The following is a 22,860-nucleotide window of genomic DNA, read 5'->3' as shown; positions in this document are numbered from 1 at the left end:
CAGACCCTCCCTCATAGCGACTGATGTGTATCAGCCACTGATTAAATGTTTGTCGAATGAATGAATGAATGAGGGTGCTGCTATGAACTGAATGTGTGATCCCCAAATTCATGTGTTGAAATCTTATCCCTATGATAGTATTTGGAGGTGGGCCTTTGGGAGGTGGTTAGGATTCAATGAGGTCACGAGGGTGAGGGGTTAAGGCCCTTATAAGCAGAGGAGGAAACACGGGCTCTCTCTGTGAGCACGTACCAAGGAAGGCCACGTGAGGACAAAACCAGCAAGAGGGCTTTGCTGGCAACACGATCACAGCCTTCCAGCTTCCAGAACTGTCAGAAATAACTGTCATTTAAGCCACCCAGTCTGCGAGATTCTGTTATAGCAGCCCAAGCTTACTGAGTCAGGTGTTATCTAAGGTGAGACCGCAGCCCGGGAGTGAAATTGATGGCCTTGTTTCTTTTTTTTTAAGTTTTATTGGCTTTAATATCAAAACATTTTTTATTGAAGTATAGCTGATTTACAGTGTTGTGTTAGTTTCTGCTGTAAAGCAAACTGATTCAGTTATACATATGTATACCTTCTTTTTGGTATTCTTTTCCATGATGGTTTATCACAGGATATTAATATAGTTCCCTGTGCTGTACAGTAGGACCTTGTTGTTTATCCATTCTAGATATAATAGTTTGCATCTGCTGACCCCAAACTCCCAATCCATCCCTCTACCACCCCTCTACCCCTTGGCAACCACAAGTCTGTTCTCCAGGTCTGTGAGTCTGTTTCTGTTTTGTAGATAAGTTCATTTGTGTCATATTTTAGATTCCACATATAAGTGATATCATATGGTATTTGTCTTTCTCTGTCTGACTTACTTCACTTAGTATGATAGTCTCTAGTTGCATCCATATTGCTGCAAATGGCATTATTTCGTTCTTTTTCATAGCTCAGCCGTATTCCATTGTATATATGTACCACATCTTCTTTATCCATTCATCTGTTGATGGACATTTAGGTTGTTTCCATATCTTGGCTATTGTAAATAGTGCTGCTATGACCACTGGGGTACATGTATCTTTTTGAATTAGACTTTTCTCTGGAGATATGCCCAGGAGTGGGATGGCTGGGTCATATGACACTCTATTTTTTCGTTTTTTGAGGAACCTCTGTACTGTTCTCCATAATGACTGCACCAATTTACATTCCCACCAATAGTGTAGGAGGGTTCCCTTTTCTCCACACCCTCTCCAGCATTTGTTGTTTGTAGACTTTTTAATGGTGGCCATTCTGACCTGTGTGAGGTGGTACCTCGTGGTAGTTTTGATTTGCATTTCTCTGATGATTAGCGATGTTGAGCATCTTTTCATGTGCCTGTTGGGATGGCGTTGGTTTTGATGCTCTCAGCTTCCCACTCCAGAACATTCTTGAGCCTGCTCTGCTGGCTCTGGGTGGTTCTCATGGAAACTTGCTTTCAGCTGGTTGTCATAGTCGACATGTGTGGATAAGCTCATGTCCTCTCGTGCCATTGCACTGTAGGTGGACGTGTGTCTCACACAGGCCTAGGGCCACCTCTGTCTTGAACCAAGTCCTCTTGGAAACAGGAAAGGATGGAGAGTCTCCTTGCTCCCCCTCTCGCCCTGCAGCCGCTTCTCCAGCAGCCTCCCCCGAATCAGCCACCCACAGTCGTGGTCAGGAAGGAAGGAGGGAGCCACGTGCACATCCTTGTGGTGGCCTTTGGTGGGACTTTGGGGTCAGGGAGGGGACTCCTCTGTGGATTGTCAAACTTCAGCTGAAAGGTTGGAAGCAACAGAAACGCACCTCAGCTAGGCTTGGGGGATTTACTGAGTGGATCCAGGTAAAGGCTGTGTTCTGGTTGTCGACTGCTGCGTAACAAGCACTCCCAAACTTAGCAAGTGCAACACAATTTAGCATCACCTCTCATGGTGCTGGGGGTTGCCAGGGCTCTCACGCAGCTGCAGCCATGGCGGCCAGGACTGGGTCCTGTGAAGGTGCCCCTGAGGTGGATATCTAAGACCACTTTCTTCACTCACATCTCTGGCACCTCCAGCTCCTCTACATGGTTTCTTTCTCCACCAGCAGAGTCTGGACTTGTTCCACGTTGGCTTTGAGCTCCAAGAGGCAGAAAGCTGAAGCTCCCAGACAGTTAATGGCTGCACCTGGAACTTGGCCACGGCCACTTCTGTTGACTCCGCTTGGTCAAATCAGCCAGAGGGCCGGTGGAGAAATTGGCCTGAGTCTTGATGGAGAGCGGAAGGTCACATGGCATGAAAGCAGATGGGATGGGAGATGGTGTGGCTTCTTTGGGAGATGGAGCCTGCCACAAGCTGGGTCCAGGTGCTTAGATAACGTCACCAAAAGTTTGTGTTCCTCCATCGCTCTGGCTGTGTTCCAAGAAGGCTTTCCAGGTGTGATAGCAATGTCTGCTCAGAGTCTCCAGGACTCCCTTTTATTGGCTGAAGCCTGTCCCTCTCTGAGCCAGCCCCTGTGATTCCAACTGGTCCAGCCCACGTGAACCTGGGGCTGTGTGGTCAGCCCCACCTGATCTAGAGGAAACAGGGGTGGGGAGGATGGTTCCCCCCAAGAACGTGGAGGTGCTGTGCTGGGCGAGGGAGGATGGATGCCGGGCGGCTACATCACCTGCGGGTCGCCTTGCCCTCCCTGCTGCCTGCTGCTTTGGTCCACTTTGAGTTACCAACATGCAGGGCATGGTGCTGAGTCCATGGGTCTGGGAAGAACTGCTCCTCTACCTGGAGAGATTCCCTACCCACCCCTGCCTGCCGCCTCTGCCCCGCCCACAGCAGACACCGAGAGGATAACGCACAAGGAGACTTCCTCGCCTAGCCCAGGTCTGTAGCGTGCACTTTTCTCCTTCACGGAATGCCTTCGAATCTTTTTTGTCTAATTCAGTGAGTGAGTCCTCTCCCAAACAACACTGTCTCCAAGGGAAGACAGAGAGATGACAAGTGCAGACTCCAGAGCCAGACTGCCTGGTTCAAATCCTGACTCTGTCGCTGGCTGTGTGGCCTTAGACAAGTTACTTTACCTCTCTTGGCTTCAATCCTCTCACCTGTAAAATGGGGACCGTACTAACATCTAGTTCATAACCCTAACTGTAACCCTAACCCTAACCCTAGTCGGGAGGACTAAAAGAATTAATACATGAAAATTCTTGGCACATTCTATCTTGCTCAAAGTAAGTTCTCCTTAAGCAGTAGTGATCCTACTTTTCTTTCTAAAGTGTTCTTTATATAGTAAGGAAATTCATTTCTTCTTTGTTCAGTGTTTTACAAATAATTTTTTCCTGGGTTGTCATTTGTCTTTTGACTTTGTCATGGTAAATTTTTTGCCTTGCAAAATTTTATAACATTTATGCACTCAAATGTATCCACCTTCTCTTGGGACAGCTGGATATTTTTTCTTTTCTTTTTTTTTTTTGGTCTTATTGAGAAAGAACTTTCCTCACATTATTTTTTTCGGACGGATGAGGATTCAATGCTCATAAGAAGAAGAAAAGTATTGAATCGATTTGTCAATATTGCATTTCTTTTTTTTCAGATTTTTTCTCCTTTATATTGACAATTCCAAGTGCAAGAAGCAAAGTTCCTGAAAATGCTAATATTAGAGGGCTCATTGTGAATCTTTCAAGACTCTGTGAAGACGTAAATTGATATTTAAATACAAGCTGTCCCTCAGATAGAAATGATTATTTTGTAGGCTGAATGGACAAAAATGAAAAGCTTGGCTCACCGTAACCATTGTTTGCTTCAATCTTCCCTTACCTAATGCCAAATTGAATGTTTTCTTTTTATTTGTCTTCCTGGACAGAAAGATATTTGGCCAAGACAGGACTGAGTGAAAGGAATTTTTAAATGCAGCAAAGTGTTTGTTTGGAAAAAATGGACTTTTGTGAATCCCGCTGGGACTTCGTTTCATAACAAAAGTTTCACAATGTGCCGTGTTCGTGTCCCTGTGAAATCGGTTGTTCCTGAGTGGAGAGGCATGGCAGGAAGGCGTGGGTTGTTTCTGGACTCTGCGCCACTGCAGTGCGAGGCAGACAGAAGTACTGGGTGCCCCGGGCCTGGGAGTCCCCTCCACCTGCTGAGAGGATCCCCAGCCGCCCTCTGAGCAAACTGCCGGAGTCCCGTCCTTTTGCTGGCGTGACCTGTGTCCCAGGGCACTTCTGGGGACTTTTCTTTTTCCTCAATAGCCCTGAGAACGTATGCCTTACGACTTGGAGCTCTACCCCGGAGTCTCTCTGAGCCTCGCCCGTTATTTTGAGGTTCCTCTTTACGTTAAAAAAAAAAAATTAGAGAAATTCCAAACCAGGGTTATATAATCACGCCATGTTTTACATGTTTATATTAATCGTATTAAGGCTTTCGACCTACAAAGGTATAGTGCAATGTAATTGTCACAATTATATTGTCACAAGACATCTGAACAACTTGTGACCAATATGTTGATTCATAAAGCATTACAGCCAGGATGGGTGGTGATGGGACAGAAGTTTATACTTGATGACAAATGTCTTCTTTTTTTTTTAAAATTAATTAATTAATTAATTTATTTATTTATTTTTGGCTGTGTTGGGTCTTTGTTTCTGTGCGAAGGCTTTCTCTAGTTGCGGCAGGTGGGGGCCACTCTTCATCGCGGTGCGCGGGCCTCTCACTATCACGGCCTCTCTTGTTGCGGAGCACAGGCTCCAGACGCGCAGGCTCAGTAGTTGTGGCTCACGGGCCCAGTTGCTCCGCGGCATGTGGGATCTTCCCAGACCAGGGCTCGAACTCGCGTCCCCTGCATTGGCAGGCAGATTCTCAACCACTGCGCCGCCAGGGAAGCCCGACAAATGCCTTCTTTTAATTCAGACTCTCTTAGACTGTGCCCATAATCTCATTTGAAGATAAGATCCAAAGTCTAAAATTGGTGCCATTTATATAAATAAGGGCCAGGGCAAATGGCTGCCCCCGCTCCCCTCCCAGCCCCATCCTGGGCCTGTTTTGATCAACTCTGGGCACTTCCTCTCTCAGCATCAATGAAGCCTTCCCACCACAGAGCCTGGGCCAGGTTGGGAGGCCTGAGGCCACCTGTTTTATTTCCGGCTTTCACCACCGAGTCCAGGCAGGCTGCATGCATTCACACACACACACACACACACACACACACACACACAGTTTACTCATGGGCAAAGAAAGGGTAAATGTTACTGGATTCAGAGAAGCAGAGTGGAGGTAATCAGGGATCCACAGGGCAATTCCAGGAGCCTCCGGCCAGCTGTGGCCACTGTCGCCCCTCCCCGGGGAGCCTGCCCCTGGGCTGCAAAGTGATGGTGGGTCAGGGTCTCCGGCATCAAGAGCTGGCCTCGCTCCTCACACTCGCCCTGCTTCCCGTGATGGAGACACACCCACCAGTGGGCCAGCTCGTTCACGTGGAGGCTGGGGACCGGGCTCAGGAGTGTGCGGCTGCCAGGGCCTTCGGGTGCCCCGCTTTGTTGGGAATGAACAATTGTAGGTTTCAAAACCCTACAAAGTGGGCTTCCCTGGTGGCGCAGCGGTTGAGAATCTGCCTGCCAATGCAGGGGACACGGGTTCGAGCCGTGGTCTGGGAGGATCCCACATGCCGCAGAGCAACTAGGCCCGTGAGCCACAACTACTGAGCCTGCGCGTCTGGAGCCTGTGCTCCGCAACAAGAGAGGCCGCGATAGTGAGAGGCCCGCGCACCGCAATGAAGGGTGGCCCCCGCTTGCCGCAACTAGAGAAAGCCCTCGCACAGAAACGAAGACCCAACACAGCCAAAAATAAAATAAATATTTAAAAAAAAAAAAAAAAAAAACCTTTCAAAGTGGCTTCCTCTTGGACTAGAAATGCCCTACTGGGAATTTACCCTAAAGGCATATAATCTGAGACATTCAGAAAGGTTTAGCTTCCAGCTCTGTTTGGGAGATTAAAAGTTGAAGGAGACTTTAAGACCCAGCCATGGAGAGAGGGGTTTGCTGTTTTTTTTTTTTTTTTTAAAAATTACAGTTCCTGTTTATTTTATTTTTTGGCCATGTCACGTGGCATTTGGGATCTTAGTTCCCCGACCAGGGATTGAACCCGTGCCCTCAGTGGTGAACGCACAGAGTCCTAACCACTGGACCGCCAGGGAGTTCCCTAGAGTTCCTGTTTAGAATGTCATGAGGTGCAGATACAAACAATGATGACATAGAGGTGTATTTAGGGACATTGGAGGGGGTCTATGATGTAGTAAGTTTTCAAAACATGTGGCTTATAAACCGGTATGTATGAATTGGTTCCTTTCTCTGTAAAATATGTTTATGGAGAGGCTTTGGAAGGAGCTACCTTAACTGCCGACGTCTGTAGGTCAGACTGAGTTTGGGTCTAATCTGAGTCAGTCTGTAGTTCAGGGACCTTGGGCAGACCGGACTCAAGTTTCTTCATCTGCCTAACGGGGTAAGCCGATGAATGATAATCGGGTTTTGTAGTATTTATGAGGAGAGCATTCATTTAAAACCCTTAGGAAAGTGTCTGGTACTTAGTGAGTTGTTCATAAATATTACCTGTTTTTATGGTCTGTAGTTTCTGGATTGAGCGTACACTGTCTCTGGAATGAGAGAAAAGAAAACTGCCTTTTAAATGAAAATCAAAGAGCAGCGAGAACGACCTGCTTCGGTGAGGTGAAGTCCCATCCGTTGTTCGTTAAAAATAACCCCACGCCTTTTCTGTCCTCAGGGGTCACGTTCTCTTTTTTCTGGAAGACGCAAGCAGAGCAGTCCAGAACAACCCCTTTCGCGTTCGGGGGACAGGTCATTTCCAACGGGTTCAAAGTCTGCTCCAGCGGCGGCAAGGGCTCCGTGGAGCTGTACACGCGTGACAATTCCATGACGTGGGAAGCCACCTTCAGCCCCCCAGGTAAGGGCGCCGCTGGCCCGGAGGGAGGCTCAGGGAGGCGGGAGGGGGCCAGATGCTGCGCTGTCGGTCCCCTGGCCTGCGGGCGGGTGAGCCCCGTCCCCTCAGGGGGCTGCTTGGGAGAACTTGCTGGAAAGGGTGAGATGGCATCCTTTGCGGAGATGTCTGCACGGCGGTTGAGGGGCGCGGTCCTTCGGGCGGACGCCTGGGTTCCCCCTGACCGCGGGATGCTTGGGTCACTGCGCCATGTTACTTAGCGCCCCGAGCCTCAGTTTCCCTAGTGAAGACATTAATGATACTTACCTCACAGTTTGGGGGAAATTACATGGAATATTGCACGCGGAGCGCTCAGCACAGTGGTTATTGTTCCTCCTTCTTTTCCTGTCTTTCCCCTCCTCCTGCATCTTTCTTTTCCCTTCTCCTCCCGCCCCTCCTCCTGCCCCTCCTTCTTTTTAGTGGTGTAGACTTGCAAATGTTTAGACTTTGCCGTGAAAAAGCTTTTGGAAAAGAGGGGCTGACGATTAGGGGAAAGAAAGGCTGCCGGAGGGGAGGCATGTGGGCACCAGGCCGGTGAGGGCCTGGGGTTCAGGAGGGAGGGTCTGGACCAGCGTGGGGCCTGGGGTTCAGGAGGGAGGGTCTGGACCAGCGTGGGGCCGGGGGTTCAGGAGGGACGGTCTGGACCAGCGTGGGGCCTGGGGTTCAGGAGGGACGGTCTGGACCAGCGTGGGGCCTGGGGGTTCAGGAGGGACGGTCTGGACCAGCGTGGGGCCTGGGGTTCAGGAGGGACGGTCTGGACCAGCGTGGGGCCTGGGGGTTCAGGAGGGACGGTCTGGACCAGCGTGGGGACCGGGTGTGTGCAGAGGTGGCTGAGTGCGTAGGTGGGTGTTGGGAGGCCACGTGGTTCTGGCTGCCGATTCCTGTTTCCTCCGGGGCTCAGTGTGACCCGTCGCTGGCCGGGCATGAGGTCAGAGGTGTGGGCCAGGAAGCTGGGGGAGGCTGGAGGTCTGGAGTGGGAACTGAGATGGGGAGAGGTGACGGGGGACTCAGAATGTCCCGAGGTAGCGTGGACGGGCTGCCCAGTCCAGACTGGAGACTAAGAAGGGAATCGCGGAGGTGGAGGGCAAAGTGAGAGTCTAGAAGGATCTCCTTCAGGAGGAGATGACATCTCTGACATAGGCAAGGAAAATTCATTTTCGGACCATTTAAAGGAGGCTGCGTGTCTCAGTTGTTAAAAAACCATGGACCCTGGAGCCACGCAGCCTGGGCCAAATCCCGCTCTGCACCCCTCTGCTAGCGGTGCCTGACTCGCCTGCCCTGTGCCTCAGCGTGTTCGTCTGTAACGTGAGCACGATAACAGTATTCGGTCATAGGGTGACTGTGAGAGTGGAGAGAGCTAACGCACAAGGAACCTACAGGAGAGGGGCCCCGTGAGCACTGACGCATCTGCCTGACTCCGCCGCTGCTGGGAGCTGGGACCAAGCGCGTACCTCCACCCCCGGAAAAGGGGCAAATTCAGCGCACACAGAGTTTGAGAGAATCTTGCGTATTTGCCCTCTCTGATCCCCGAGGCCAGAGCTTGTCTCTGCGTCCTCTACCTGCTCAGACCTGCCTGTCCTGCCCCTGTTCATGGCTCTTATCACCTTCCACCTGCTATCAGTCTCTTCCGTGAGAGTCTGATCTCCGTGCCCCTTGGGGCTGACACAGTCTCAGGCACCCAGTCGTTTATCTTGAACATGTTTTAAGGTCAGATCTGCTGAATCCTGATTGTTTCCCCACCCAGAGAAATGGGGAGAACTGTGAACATTTCTGCCTGGCAATGTGCTCTTTATTTGTTCATTGAAGGGATTTTCACACTCCAGGGCAGTGATACTTTGGACCTGTCTCTGATCCAAGCGCTCTTCGGAGACTCACGGTTAGAAAGTTGCGCAATCCCGAGCGAGGACCCCGGGGTAACTGCTGGGTGATTTAAGATGACCGCCTGGCTCGGGTCGTAGGCTTCCTGTAAAGGGCGTCTTCCAGCAGCAAGTCCCTGAGGACGTCTGAGCACACATCTGCACAGCGAGGTGCGGCCCTTTGTGGGGCAAGCTGCCATCAGAGTCCAGTGAACTTTCTTCTTGTTGGTGAACGTGGTTCTCATGACAGAGAGACGAGTCGTCACCAGGGCTCCCGATAGAGGATCCTGGCGGAGCCAGGAGTGGTTTGTTCTCCCTCGGTGCTGCCATGTTGGTTGCTACCACCTGCTTGAGGTCAGGGCAGAGGTGGGTATCAGTGGCCTTTGGGCTGAATCAGGCCCTCAGATAGGTCTCGTTGACCTGCCCTGTGCTGGCCGAGGCTGGATTAAAAAAATATTTTTGAACAAGTTATGACCATTAGTTATTACTTCATTTAATTTAAAATGGCAAAGGGTCTCCTTGAACGGCTTCTGGGATTTGCGGGGGGCGGGTAACTTCTTTCCTGTGCTCCTGAGGACTGAGGGAAGTGAGATGTGCATTAGGAGCTATTCGAGGACTCAACCAACGGTGGCACTGACCCATCATCATGAGAAAGACAAATGTGCTTAAAACTGGAATGACCGCTGCATGGGGAGCTCGACCCACGTCATCAGAAGGGTGTCTCTGCTCTTTCCCAGGCCCCTACTGGACTCATGTCCTGTTTACATGGAAGTCCAAGGAGGGCCTGAAAGTCTACGTCAACGGGACGCTGAGCACCTCAGACCCAAGTGGAAAAGTGTCTCATGCCTACGGGGAGCCCAACGTCAACCTCGTGATGGGGTCTGATCAGGACCAGCCCAAGCGCTACGAGAACGGCGCTTTTGACGAGTTCATCATCTGGGAACGGGCCCTGACGCCGGATGAGATCGCCATGTACTTCACAGCTGCCATTGGTCAGTGAGGGGGGCGGGGCTGCGGGCCGGGTGTGACGTCAGCTCCCGGGGAGGGCGCGGGCTTCGGACCCACCTCCCCTTCCCAGCATTTTTCTTCTCCTCCCTCTCCTGATGCGGCCGTCAGCGCTGCAGGCTGAGATGTGTCCTGATCAGCCTCATAAATACCATGGGTTTTCTAGAACCCTTGCTCTCTAAGATGGAGGAATTCACAATTTACCAGAAACACACTGAGATGAATATTCTCCTGCTGGTCACCAGGGAGTTTTCGAGGTGTTTGTGATAGATGGTTATGGAAAGCTTTGGGAATCAAGTGTTCCAGGTCCATCAGTGCGTTTGATCCACAGATGTTTACCACATGCCTCCCGCGTGCCAGACTCACCCACCACGGGCCCTCGGAGAGCCCCCAGGACGCCCCCTTCCAGCTTAGCACAGAGCGGTGGTTCAGGTCAGGGACCCGGGGGACATTTGGACCTGGGTTCACATCCTCACTCAACCATGGTGAACTGTGGGACTTGGAAAGTCACTAATTAAAAAAAATGGAGGTAAAATTCATAAAACGTGAATGTCACCATTTTACAGTATACAGTTCAGTGGTACTTACTATGTCCACATGTTGTGCAACCATCACCCCCAAAGGAACCCAGCACCAGTGAGCAGTCACTCCCCCTTTCCTCCTTCCCCAGCTCCTAGCAACCACTAATTTACTTTCTGTCTCTATGGATTTACCTATTCTGGATATTCCGTATAAATGGAATCATATAACATGTGACCTTTCGTGTCTCATATGACGTCACTAGGAATCTCTGTTTTGGACTCTGCCTTCCTTTGCATAAAGATCTGTCTGCACAGGAAGCTGTGAGCTAGGGCTGCAGGTACCCAAAGGGGGCGTTTCCCTGGGTGACCTGTCTGGAGGGGGCCCCTCTTCTAACCTGTTAGCTAGAGCAGTGCCATTTTCTGATGGGTCGGTCCAGCTGAGGCGGCCTCTTCTTTTCTAATTCACACAAAGGCAGAGTGTTGATGAGCTATCCCCCTGCTCAGGTGTCCCCCCAGCCCTGCGATGGTTGGCCGTTCCTTCTGTAGAGAAGCAGAGGAAGCAGAAGGCTTTGTTCAGAGTCCCACGGTTTGCAAGTGTGTTTCTTTGACACTAGAAACACACTCTGCACAGTCAGATGCTCTTATAACAAGAGCCAGTTGGGAACCGAGACTGACTTAGGACCCGGCCGACTCTCGTTTCTCATCCTGGTCTCACGTGGTCATCAGTTATGAGGATGGACAGGGCCGCTGGGCTGAGTTTTATTGTCCTTCACATTCTCTTATGGACTCACATGAGTTAAATGTGAATTTGATGGGACTCCTTGGCATCCAAGGAATGAATGTCACTCTGACTTGGAGAACAGAGTGTTTGGGGCTCTGATCCTCAGAGCAGTGTCACACCTTGCCCTCTCACCAGCTACCCACCTCCATCCACAGGGTCATTTACTCCTGGAACCAGGGATGGGTGATGAGGTTATTCCCTCAGGCCACCCAAAGCAACTTGAGGGATTTCCAGAAATGAAGTAGAGTATCTAGTTAAGTCTGTGTTTTCATTGGGAAATACTAAAATTAGAAGTAGTTGGATGTCTTCATTATTATAATCATTCATAATGGACCAAATGGGGTCTTGAATAGAATCCTCGGGATGGGAGGGGCTCAGGAAGATGGTCTCCCCACCACTTGATGGGGTCCACGCCAGTGTCACCTCACTGGGAGGGGAGGTGGCGAGGTCTCCTGTTTGTCCCAGCCCAGTGATTCACAACCCTCTGTATTTTATCTCTAAGTAATCCAGATGCAATGGAAATCCATTTCTTTTGCTTCTTTATTTATTTGAAATCAGTAAAAGCATGTATAAAGTCATCTTTTTATATGATGACTTGCCTAAAGACTATTCCCAAGCAATTTAGACTATAAATGGAAACATAATTTGACCTGGGAAAATCCATACAATCTACCCATTTGGCTGATTCATTAGGCCTTTATCTTTCCAGCGACATTGCGACTCAAAACATTCTCAGACTCTTCTTAGTTTGTCTCTGAAGCTGGTAGATTTTTGAATAAGGACAGGCCTTCCTGAGGGTGAACGAGGTGACCATGGCTTAGCCCTTAATGAAGCATGATCGATTTTTTTCCAGGAAAGCATGTTTTGTTGTCTTCAACGCCACCCAGCTTCCTCACGACACCCACAGCAAACACCATGGTGAGCAGATGCATTTAATGTTGTCCCCACCTCCCCATCTTGGTGATGTCTTTTTGCTTGGACTATATGCCAGGGGAGTGGGAATCCCATTACACAGTCTGGTTCTGTCTTACTGGCAGTATAATGAATGTCTGGGAGGAAATAATAAATGGAGGGGAAGCCAACACTGGCACTAAATCTCAACGCTCGGAGTGACTAAATGGGAGACCTGCTTCCTGTGTGGCCTGTAGCCTCAGGTGCCTACACGGAGTCAACAAGACTTCCCAGGGGCCCCCCTACCCACGACCCGAGACTGTTTTCTGGTGCACTTGGCACCATGAGCAGAGAACGAAGAGGAGCTGGCCTTGACACTTGGCTTCTCTCTGCGCCATTTTCTTCTGATGTTTGAGGAAAGGATCAATACGTTTAGAAAGTGTTCCCCTCTGGAATTAACTTGTGATCAATCAACTTCGCTTCCGTGGGAACTTTAATGTAATAGCGAGCGGACAGACTCTAGAACCATCTGCTTGGCTTCAAATCCCAGTTCTCTTATTTATTTCTGCGTAAGCCTCTCCACGCTTGGTATCATCTGTCACATGAGTGCGTATTTCATGAGGCTGCTGTAAGGATGAAATGTTAATAATATTTGTGAAGGAGTCACAAGAGTGCCTGGTATACAGTAGGTGCTATTACCATGATTACTATGGTGTGAGGAGCATGAGACCCAGAGGACACACTGAACTTCTGTAGAAATCTTGGCTTTAGTTCTTAAAGGAACTCATGTTGCTGATTTCTTTTAGGTGCCCATTGATGCCTACCATCCCATCATAACCAACTTGACAGAGGAGAGAAGAAACTTCCAGAGTCCTGGAATTGTTCTGAATTACCTTCAAAATATGTCCCTCAGCTTACCCAATAAATCCCTCTCAGAGGAAACAGCATTAAATCTCACCAAGGTAAAGCTATTTGATTTCTGTGCCGAGTGGGTCAGCATTGGCAAACTGCCAGACCATGGCCCACAGATGTGCCTTGTTTGACCTACACAGGGCTGAAAAAATCAGAAACTTTAATATAAAAGTCTGGATTTCAACCAGATGGCGTGGCCACTCCAGCCAGCTCTACACAGCTCAGTGGAGTCTCCCGCAGATGAGACTCGACTCTTCATCTTGTTTTCCCAGCGCCCGGCCAGCCTGGCCCCTCTCTCCATCCACCTGGCCCCTGTAGGCATTTGGGTTTGCAACTCCTGTTCTAAACTCTGCCACCTCCCTTGGCAACAGGTAGAAGGTGGAGTTGGCTCTTTGGCAGATTTAGCCGTGGGGCCATAGTGTGACCCCAACACTGTGACTTGTATCTCAGTGGGAATTCCCAAAGTTACGTAAAACACTTAGGGAATGCACCACGTATGGCACTGGAACCAAGGTGTTTTCTCTTTTCATTCTCAAAATCTTTCTAGGTCAAGGTAGAGGAGGATGCTGGGCTCCTGGGGGCTTGATAACTTCGATCTCAGCACAGGGCTCCTGGTTGATGTGCAGAAAGAAGGGATGCTTGAGACCGTTTCACTTCAAAAGTGCAGCATAAGTGTTAAGAGCAGGATGTATAGGGTCTGACTGCTGGGTTGAATGTCTCTGCCGGTTACTTACAGTGCACGCTTGGTCGCGTTATGTAACATCTCTCTGCCTCATTTTGCTCATCTGAGATATTGGGAGATAATAGTACTCACCTCACTGGGGACTAAAAGGGTTCCTATGTGCATAGTATGTGTCTGGCACTTGGCGAGTGCTTTTTAAGAGTTCTTAATTCTTACTGGTTTCCTTGCTGAAGACAGATCCAAAGAAGTACCTGAATGCATGTGTTCTGTAAACAAAGACATCCTGAAATGCAGGGCGGGTCCTGAATGCCATAGCGTTCCTGCCCAGGCGACAGAAGCAAGAGTTAGACATCTCAGATTTCATTCATTCATTCATAGAACATGCTAGGTTCTGAGGATCTGGGATGACCAAGAACCACTTCCTGCTTCCAAGAGGCTCAGGGCTAAGAGGATGAAGATGGACCATGGAGTCTGAAAAGTGCTGTGAGGGGATGTCCTGAGCTGCAGGAGCTCAGTGACACTGGAGTCAGGCAAGCCTGGGCTTGACCCCCAGCTCTATGTCCTTGGGCAACTTTTTAACTTCTTCAAGCCTCAGTTTCCCAGTCTGTGTTATGGGGATAATTTGATGACCCAAGTCTCTCTCCTAGAATGGTTTTGGCTGCAAATAAACAGTAATATGACTATTTCAAAAACAATAGGGGCATCTAATTGCTTCACTCCAGGTTTGATTACTTCAGTCTTCATTCACAGCAGGGATTTGGGTAGCAGCAGGACAATTCTCTTGGCGTTCTGCTCTGTTTCCAAGGGGCTGGAACGGTTCCAAACACCACAGCTCACTACCAACCACCAGGAGGGAAAGCAAGGTCAGGGGGCTCCTCCTTCTTTATAGGGGAGGGAACTCTTTCCCATGGTTCCCCCTGCAGAGATCCGTCACATGACTGCACCTAGACCAATCACTAGCCAAGGGGAGCGGGCCTGGCTTGGTAGCTCTGCCAATCATATGGTGGTATGGGCGGTGCCAAGGCAGAACTCTGAGCACTTCCGGGCTCCCCACAGGAAGCACTTCCGGGCTCTGCACGTGAGCTCTGGGGGTGGGTGTGAGGATGCCCAGAGGGAGCAGCCTGCCCAGAGGGGTGAACGGGAGGGTCCGGCCCCTCCCTAGTCTTGAAGAGATGTCTACATGGGAACATAGAATTCAATGCAGGTCTACATGGGAAACAGTTTCTTTTGAAGCTTGGCGATTTCCTCTTTCCTTTTGACTCCCCTTTTCCCCTCAGATATACTGGACACTGTCAGAGGCCCAAACTCAAATGCATGCAGGGGCCAGACAAATAAAGTAAATGGATGATTGGGTCAGACAGACAATAGGGGGGAGTAGAGACCGTGGCAAACTGGAAGGTGCCCACCCACAGGGAGTGGCATCAAGCTGCTCAAGAGTCCCCTGATTTTAACCTTTAGGGTAACCTCTTCTGATTTTACAAGCAAAACTCCGTACCTGATTTTGAAATGGAAAATCGTCCAATTAAAAAAAAAAAACTGGACAGCTAACTGAAATTTAAAAGCAAGTGTGTGCAAGCCAAATAAAAGACATTTATGAGGCAGATTCAGCCTGTGGGCCATCAGCTTGAGACCTCTGATGGGGGCCCGTGTTGAGATACCTGACTCTGGGTGTCCTGGAAAGGAATCCTGCAGATTTACCCCAAACTCCACCCATCTCTGATTGGATGAGACATAAAAATCTTTGGCATCCATATCCAATTTTCCATAATGCCCTGGCTTCTCACCACTAACAGCTGAACAGGAAAGTGACAAGAAGTCAATTCTTGTGCTGGGTAATAAGGAGGCCGTTAGCCACACGTGGCTCTTGAGCACTTGAACTGTAATCAGTTCAAATCAAGATCTAAAAAAAAAAAAAAAAAAAAAAAAAAAATCAAGATCTAAAACACACACTGGATCTCTAAAGTTTAGTATAACAGAAGAATGTAAATTATTAAATTAATGATTTTTATATTGATTGCACGTTGAAGTGATATTTTAGATATATTGGGCTAAGTCAAATGTATTATTAAAAAGTAATTTCACCTGTTTTCTCTTCACTTTTTAAAGTATGGCTATTAGAAAATTTAAAATAAAACTGTGGATTGCATTATATTTCTATTCAGCTGAACTGCTCTAGATCAGGACTCAGCAAACTATAGCCCTTGGGCCAAATCTAGCCTACTGCCTGTTTTTGTAAATAAAGTTTTATTGTAACACCCTCATTTAGTTATGGATTGTCTGCCACTAATTTTGCACTACAGTGGCAGAACTGAGTGTTTGTGACAGAACTGTATGGCGTGTAAAGCCTAAAATTTTTACTAGGTGATCCTCTTAAAGAAAAGTGCTGACCCCTGCTCTAGATTATAAACTCTGCCCCCTAGGCCTCAAGCCCAACGAGGGCAGGGATCATGATTGGTTTTTTCTTATTTAATTTTTAAATTTCATCTTTAAATTTTAAGGCATTGCACTTTAGGGTCTTATAAGTATTTATCAAACAAAGATAAATGAAAGAGTGAGGAGTTTTGATGATGTGTTCTCTAAATATTTAGTGTCTAAAACTGTGAGGAATAATGTGGCTTTTTGGAGAACGCAGTTTGGTGGAAATATAGGAGGTTTAGATCAGGCTCTAAGTTTAATTCTGGTGTCTGTAGTAGGAGACGCACTGTTAAAAGCCTACATGAGTAACATAAATGAGTGAAACAGATTAGGTGTAAGGCAATAGGGAGCGGTGAGGACTGGGGTGAGCTGGAGAACTCACAACTACCTAAGGGGTCAGCTGCTGTTCAGTTTTGGTCGATGGTGGCCATGTGGGACTATGGGATAAGAATTGTCCAAGCTTCTGCTTTTTTCAGAAGAAGGAGGAAATTCACATCGTTTCATTTAAATCTCCCAATTTGAAGATTTTACAAGCTACTTTCATTTTTTTAGAACAATAGTGAGCCAAACCAAACATGGTTTAAAGTGATTTGTCCAAGGGACCCCGAGTAACTTCTGCTTATGGAGGGGTCATTTCCAATTAAACAAGTGGGTTTTTATGTCAGCTTGGCTTCTCATGCCAAGAAAAGCACACGGAGCAGGCCATGATTTGTTCATTCATTCATTCGTTTGTTCAACAGGCTTTTACCGAGGGACGGTTATATCTTCCAGGTGCTGTACTTAGGGCTGCTGCCGTAACTAAGCTGTGAGCACACATCTAACATCTAAATGTTTGTCACTGACTAAAGGATTGTCACCAGGAGCAAATAAGACAACATCTATAACATCTATAAAAGGGCTGTGTACAGTATAACCAGACCCACTAATGGGAGCTATTTTGGTTTACTACTCTGTGTATGCAAAACCCAGCCCGTGGTTGACAGAGATGGGAAAATCAAAGGTCTTATCATTTTGAGGCTTCAGGATACATGCTAAGCAGTGTCATCTTGTCTTCCTTTAGACTTTCTTAAAGACCGTGGGAGAGGTTCTTTTTCTGCCCAGTTGGACTGCTGCATCAGAGGTAAGAGAAAAGAACATTTAGATCTTCAAAAGGGGCACCTTTTTGTCTTTCTGGAAGTGGCGTAAGTGTGGCCCAGTTCACATCTGTAAGAGAAATGATGCATCTCTGGGATATTAGAGCTAATTTTGACTGGATATACGACTGGTTTGCAATGCTCTGTCTTCTCTATGGACCAGTTCTATAAGCATCAGTACCATGGTCCTGTTGTCAACACTGAACAGGAAAACAGTTGGATTTCTTCATGAGGAATGTATGCTTGTCTATCATCTTAAAAACATATTTTTTACCATCACATTGTTCTTGAATGATAATAGAACACATGTTTGATGTTTAAAGATCACTGGATTAAATGAAAAAAGTAGAACATGTGACAATATACACTTCATGATTATAAGAGTGAATATCAAAGCAGCCTCTCCTTTCCTCTGTACGCTAAAGAATTAGGAGAATAGAATACTTTTTCTTTTCTTTTTGAAAATAACTTTCTTGATTTTACTTATTTAAGAAATAAAACAAGTGAATACGTGGTGGAGAAGTTAGAAAGTGCAGATCATAAAAATATATATAAAATAAAAATCACCTGAAATCCTCAGGCTGAGAGATAATGATTATTAACACTCTTGTATATATCCCTTCAAATCTAGTTTTCAATTCTCTTATATGCATATATAGTCTACACATATGCTATATATCTGAATTTATCTGTTTTTCTTTCATTATGGCAAGGACATTTCCCAATAATATTAAGTATCTTCTGCGATGCTCTATCAGTCAGGCTAGGCTAGGCTATGCTGCAGTAACAAATAGGCCCTACATCTCAGTGGCTCAGCACAGTGGACATTTACTTCTCACTCATGCCAAGTCTGATGTGGGTCAGCTCTTCTCCACCCAGTGACCTGGGGATCCTGGCTCTGTCCATTTTCTGCTGCTGCTGTCTCAAAAATGTGACTTCCAGGTTGTCCGGCAGGGGTGGAGAAGGGGGAGGAAGACTCCTAACTGCCTTGCCTGGAAGGGCTGGGACCACACCATTATTTAAAGTGCTCCCTCTCCTGAACTCCCGTAAAGTTTAAAACATATTTGCCAGTTTGAAGCAGAACGACATCACCTTCTCCCGTTATGAATGAGATGGCTCCAGGGTTTACATTTGATGAAATTTTTATTTGAACAGTTTCAAATGGAATGAGATCGGGCTTCACATTGACAAAGGGAGAGAAAGGCGGTCATGAACTTAAGATTGATATAATCTTACCTAGAAACACATTCTATTTTAAAAGGCACAGCACTCCAGAGTTCATGATTTCCGGGGGGACGATGTGTGCAGGGCTGCTGCCTGGGAAACACCCAGAGGATGGCCAGTGGAGGACCTGAGCAGAAGTATTTTCTGCATCATCTTAAATGAACTTTTGCTTAATGCTCTGCCACAAAATATGAATAATCATGAAACTATTCAGACTCAGGCAGGCTCTACTGTGCATTAAAGGGAAGGTATGAATCAGCCACTACCCAACAGATCGGCATGCCAGAAACACAGATTTTCATGTGCTTAACTGTGCTTGGCTGATTGAAATCAGGCCACAGGCCTGAAAGAAAATGTCTAAAATTGGCCTCAGTGTTCTATTTCCAGCTCGTTAGACTCTCATGGAGCGTGTGTTTTTGAGAGAACGCCTGGGACGCTTAGCAACAGATGCTTTTTCAGAAAGGCGGGAAGGAGAGAAGGGGTGTGACGGCAGAGAGTCACACACTGCGTTCCCAGGGAGCTGAGACGTCCCTGCCCTGCTAGACGTGTGTCTGAGGATGAGGGATAATCAGGCTGATCCGAGCTGGCTGCAGAGATACGGGGCCACCAGGAGGGACCCCTGCCTTCTTGGGGATCCACTGGGATCATCTCTGCCCTGGGGACTCAGAGTGGAGAGGCCCTTGGAGGGGAAGGGACACCCCAGGCACGTCAGGGAGGCCAGGGGTGACTTGAGGTGCTGGCACCTCCGAAGCCTCCTCCCCTTCACAGAGACTAGGACACAAGTGCTGGTGTCTTCATCCTGGAGGGTATTAGGGAGCAGTGATCCCCTCCACGTGAAACAGGAGGGGTGGAGTTGGGGGGGGCCGGTCAGAGACCTGTCAAGGTCCCCAGTGAGTTCAGAGTGGAGCGGGGACCAGGTCTGGTCACTCTGTGTCTGAGCGTGGAAGCCTTGGAGCTGATGGTCTGGGTGACCGGGGTCAACCTCAGCCAGTGTCCACATTCTGCGAGCTCGGCTGGGCTGGGTGACCTCAGTGGTCCCCTGCGCGCCTGTGAAACGGGGTAGCGGCGTGACTGTCTCTCCCCTCGTCTGGTCATCGTCAGGGCAGAGCCTGGCCCACCATGTTGGTCAGCAGATGCTGGGCGTCGTCCTTTGCAGGAATGTTGACAGTGAGCATGAAGCTTGATCTTGTGCGTTTGTGCATTTGCTGCCTCCGTCGGGCGCACGTGCTGAGCGAGCTCTGTACTGACGTCTCCTTCCTTCGTGTCGTGCTGTTTGCAGGACAGTGCCGTGGTGCTGGGCTTGATAGACACCGTGGACACCGTCATGGGCCACATATCTTTCAACCTGCAGGCCAGCGAGCCCCAGGTTGCCATCACGGGCTCCTCATCCATGGCAGGTAGCTTGGCAGCGTGGGTGCGGGCGGGGACCGGCTGTGCGGCGGGAGGGGAGCGGGGTGCAGGGGATGCCACCCGCCTGTTGAATTCCGCTCCACTCCTGCGTTTTCTTGCATGCACCCAGGGACGCACAAACCTCTCGCACCATCGCTGGAGATGCACCTCTCCGCTGTCCTAAACTACGTTGCCTGATGCACAATGATATGTTGGGGGAAGACAGAGTTAGGTCGGGGCAGCCGTGCTCAGCTGGGATGTGCACACAGGACCACGGGAGCCTTTCATGCTGACTTGGGGGCCAGATTCGTCTCGGTTCAGAACAGGAGGCGAGCAGCGGCAGCCCCTGGAGTGTCCGTGGGGTAGCAGGTTTCCCGGGGTCAGCTGGAGGCTTTTCCAAGCCAACAGGCACGGGGTCCCCTACAGGCCGACATCGCAGCCCTTCTGTTTTCAGGGTCTGTGTCTAGGGAGCGTGGTACCCTAATACTTTACCACCAGAGCCACTCTCTGGAAAGTAAGCTTAATTCAGCCACTTGGGTTCACTTTGATGGGAGTTTGTTGGCCAAGACAGGTCCCTGCATGGGATGACGCGCTTGCCTCACTTAGGTTAGTGTCTCATTTTCCTGTGGCTCGTGGGGTCCCTGGCGTGGCGGAGGGGCCCCTCAGCACAGGGGTCTCCCTGCAGGACGGGACGCGGTCAGTACCCGAGGCATCGTGAGCTGAGGGGCTGCGCTGAGGGAGAGGGGTCGCCTCAGCCTGGGAGAACCCCCACCAGCGGTGGTAGATGGATGCGTCGGCCACATGGCCGCAATTACTGCCCTGGACACTCTTATTTTTTAGGTTCTCGTTTCCTAAAGGTAATTACACTCCGCAGGAGAGCTCGTTCTGTTAAAAACAAAACAAAACAAAAGAAGGTGGGGTTTTACAGCCCAGTTTCCTGCCCTGGAGTTGACTGACTGCAGCTTCCTCTCTCTGGCTTGTTCTAGACTTTTCCGTGGCCAAAATGCTCCCCAAGACCATGAATTCCTCCCACTACCGCTTCCCGGCCCAGGGGCAGAACTACATCGAGATCCCCCATGAGGCTTTCCACAGCCAAGGTGAGCACAGCTGGGGGGACCTGCACCCCAGGACCCTGGGGGAGGGACTCGGCCCTGTGAGCTGTCGGCGGGCGGAGGGGCTGCCCCCGGGCCTCCTCTGTGTGCCTGTGGGAACACAGTGTGTCATCAGACGCTCTTGAGGTGTTGGCACAGCGCCAACTCGACTCCAGGTCCGCTGCAGCCTGATGCACCGGGAGTGGGAGGGAGGGGCTGGGAATCTGCATTCTAGACGGGCTCACTAGGCGACTCAGCGGAATGTGAACTGATGTGGCCACCTCCCCTCCCCGCTGGGGGGCCTCTGTCTGCTCAGTGGCCCGGTGCCCTCCTCCTGGGTGGGTCCGAGTCCAGGCCTGTGATGAACCCGCCCCGAGGGGACCCCGATTACTCTCTCTGGCACTGGAGCACTGTTGGGGGCCCGGGTGGCTCTGGCCATTTTTGCTGCCGTGACTGTCCCGTCTGCCCCTTGAAAAGCGACTGTGCCTCTGTAGGCGTGTCCCTCCATCCCAGGGGCCTCAGGCGGTCTGGGGAGTCGTGGATTCTCAGCTCCCGACAATCTGGCCGGAGGCCATGCACTTGCCGGGTTCTGCCTTCAGGACTGGGGGCCGAGCTGCGGGGTGTAGGGCCATGGTGTCCCGTCCCCAGCACGGGGTCCTCACTCCCCAGCCCTTGGGAGCCAACCTCTGCTCCCTGTACCCTCTAGTTTGCCTGTGTGAAAGGTGCTCAGGGATGTCGGGGTGTCCTGCTCTCAGGGGACTGTCCCCCTGCACTCAGGCTGAACTACAGAAATTGGGGGGGGTCCAGGGACAATGCCGAGGTCAACCGACTGCATGTGGGATCTTTTGCCATCTCACACGGCTGCACGGTCTGTTAGAAATCCTCAGTTTCTCAGAGTTGGCAGGACCGCAGCCTCATGGTCTGTACGTACGGAAGCTTCTCACACTTGGCGGTAGAGCTTATTCGTCACAAGCACCAACTCTGTGGATGGAACTCCTGGGCTCGAATCCTGGGTCAGCCACATACTTACTGGGCAAGTTATTGAACCTGCCCGGCCTCAGTTTCCTCATCTGTGATAGGGGACAGTCTTAGTACCTCCCTCAATATATTGTGGTGAGAATTAAAAGAGCAAAGCTTATACCAGTACCTGGCACACGGTAAGTGTTATGTGAATTATTAAATACGTCCCTGAAATTTTAACACACTCAACCAATATCCCGAAGAGCTCGGAGGTCAGCTTGCAGTTTGCTCCTCCCGGCCTCCTGTTAAGCTCATGCGGGGAGGTAGCAGAATAGATGATTCTTGTTTCCAAGTTGGAATATCACAGAGAGGTGGGACCCAGCCGAAGGCGTGACAGACGTCTGGGTGACTGTAAATCCTGCCTCTCTCGAGCGCTGGCGTTGCTGCAAATACTCCAGATGCAGACAGCCACTGAGATGCGCTCACGACTGCAGTGCTGTCGCCTGGCGCTGCCGTCCGCAGCTCGATGGGGGCTCTGCCTTCAGAAGCTCCTGGTGTCTGGCTCCCCGGGGGCTGCAGCATCCGTGTGTCCAGAGCTGACTCCCGGGCAGCGTAGGGAGCGATCGCCGCGGTTGGATTCACAGTTGAAGAGTGGAGGGGAGTCTCTACTCAAATTCTGTCCTTGTGGCCATTTCTGCCCCTGAGTGTCCCTCCCCTCGCCCCCCGAGGAGCTGCCGGGTTCCGGGGTGTGAGGTCTGCACTGTGTGTTGCTGGGCGAGTGGGTTTGGCGGGGAGCTCTGTGTCTCTCCTGCTTGTCACCTGGGATGCTGACAGGTGTCTGGCCATCTTCTCTTTCCCCAGCCTGGACCACCGTCGTGGGCCTTCTCTACCGCTCGGTGCACTATTACTTGAGCAGCATACAGCCGGCCAACACCAAGTGAGTCTCTGGGGGCCACACAGCACGGAGCGGGAAACGGGGTGCTTGTTTGCTGGGTGGCTGACGGCTGTGACACCTGCACCTCCCCACCATCACCAACACACGCA

The 22,860-nt window shown here is 49.9% G+C and overlaps 1 protein-coding gene across 2 annotated transcripts in view; it reads left to right on the top strand.

The window, feature by feature from the left end:
• The window catches only part of ADGRD1 (adhesion G protein-coupled receptor D1), a 144,872-nt gene that overhangs the window by 19,974 nt on the left and 102,038 nt on the right, over positions 1-22,860 (top strand). For both annotated transcript variants that reach the window (XM_068563324.1, XM_068563323.1), the window contains 8 exons: positions 6,744-6,923; positions 9,550-9,804; positions 11,973-12,037; positions 12,817-12,972; positions 17,080-17,139; positions 19,656-19,773; positions 20,752-20,862; positions 22,678-22,753. In XM_068563324.1, coding sequence (XP_068419425.1) covers positions 6,744-6,923; positions 9,550-9,804; positions 11,973-12,037; positions 12,817-12,972; positions 17,080-17,139; positions 19,656-19,773; positions 20,752-20,862; positions 22,678-22,753 — 1,021 coding nt within the window. The remainder of the gene's footprint in view (positions 1-6,743; positions 6,924-9,549; positions 9,805-11,972; positions 12,038-12,816; positions 12,973-17,079; positions 17,140-19,655; positions 19,774-20,751; positions 20,863-22,677; positions 22,754-22,860) is intronic.

This window comes from Eschrichtius robustus, chromosome 14 (genome assembly GCF_028021215.1).
Source record: "Eschrichtius robustus isolate mEscRob2 chromosome 14, mEscRob2.pri, whole genome shotgun sequence".
Classification (NCBI taxonomy): Eukaryota; Metazoa; Chordata; class Mammalia; order Artiodactyla; family Eschrichtiidae; genus Eschrichtius; species Eschrichtius robustus.
The sequence above is the reverse complement of the archived record's forward strand: the minus strand, read 5'-3'. Positions and strand labels throughout refer to the sequence as shown.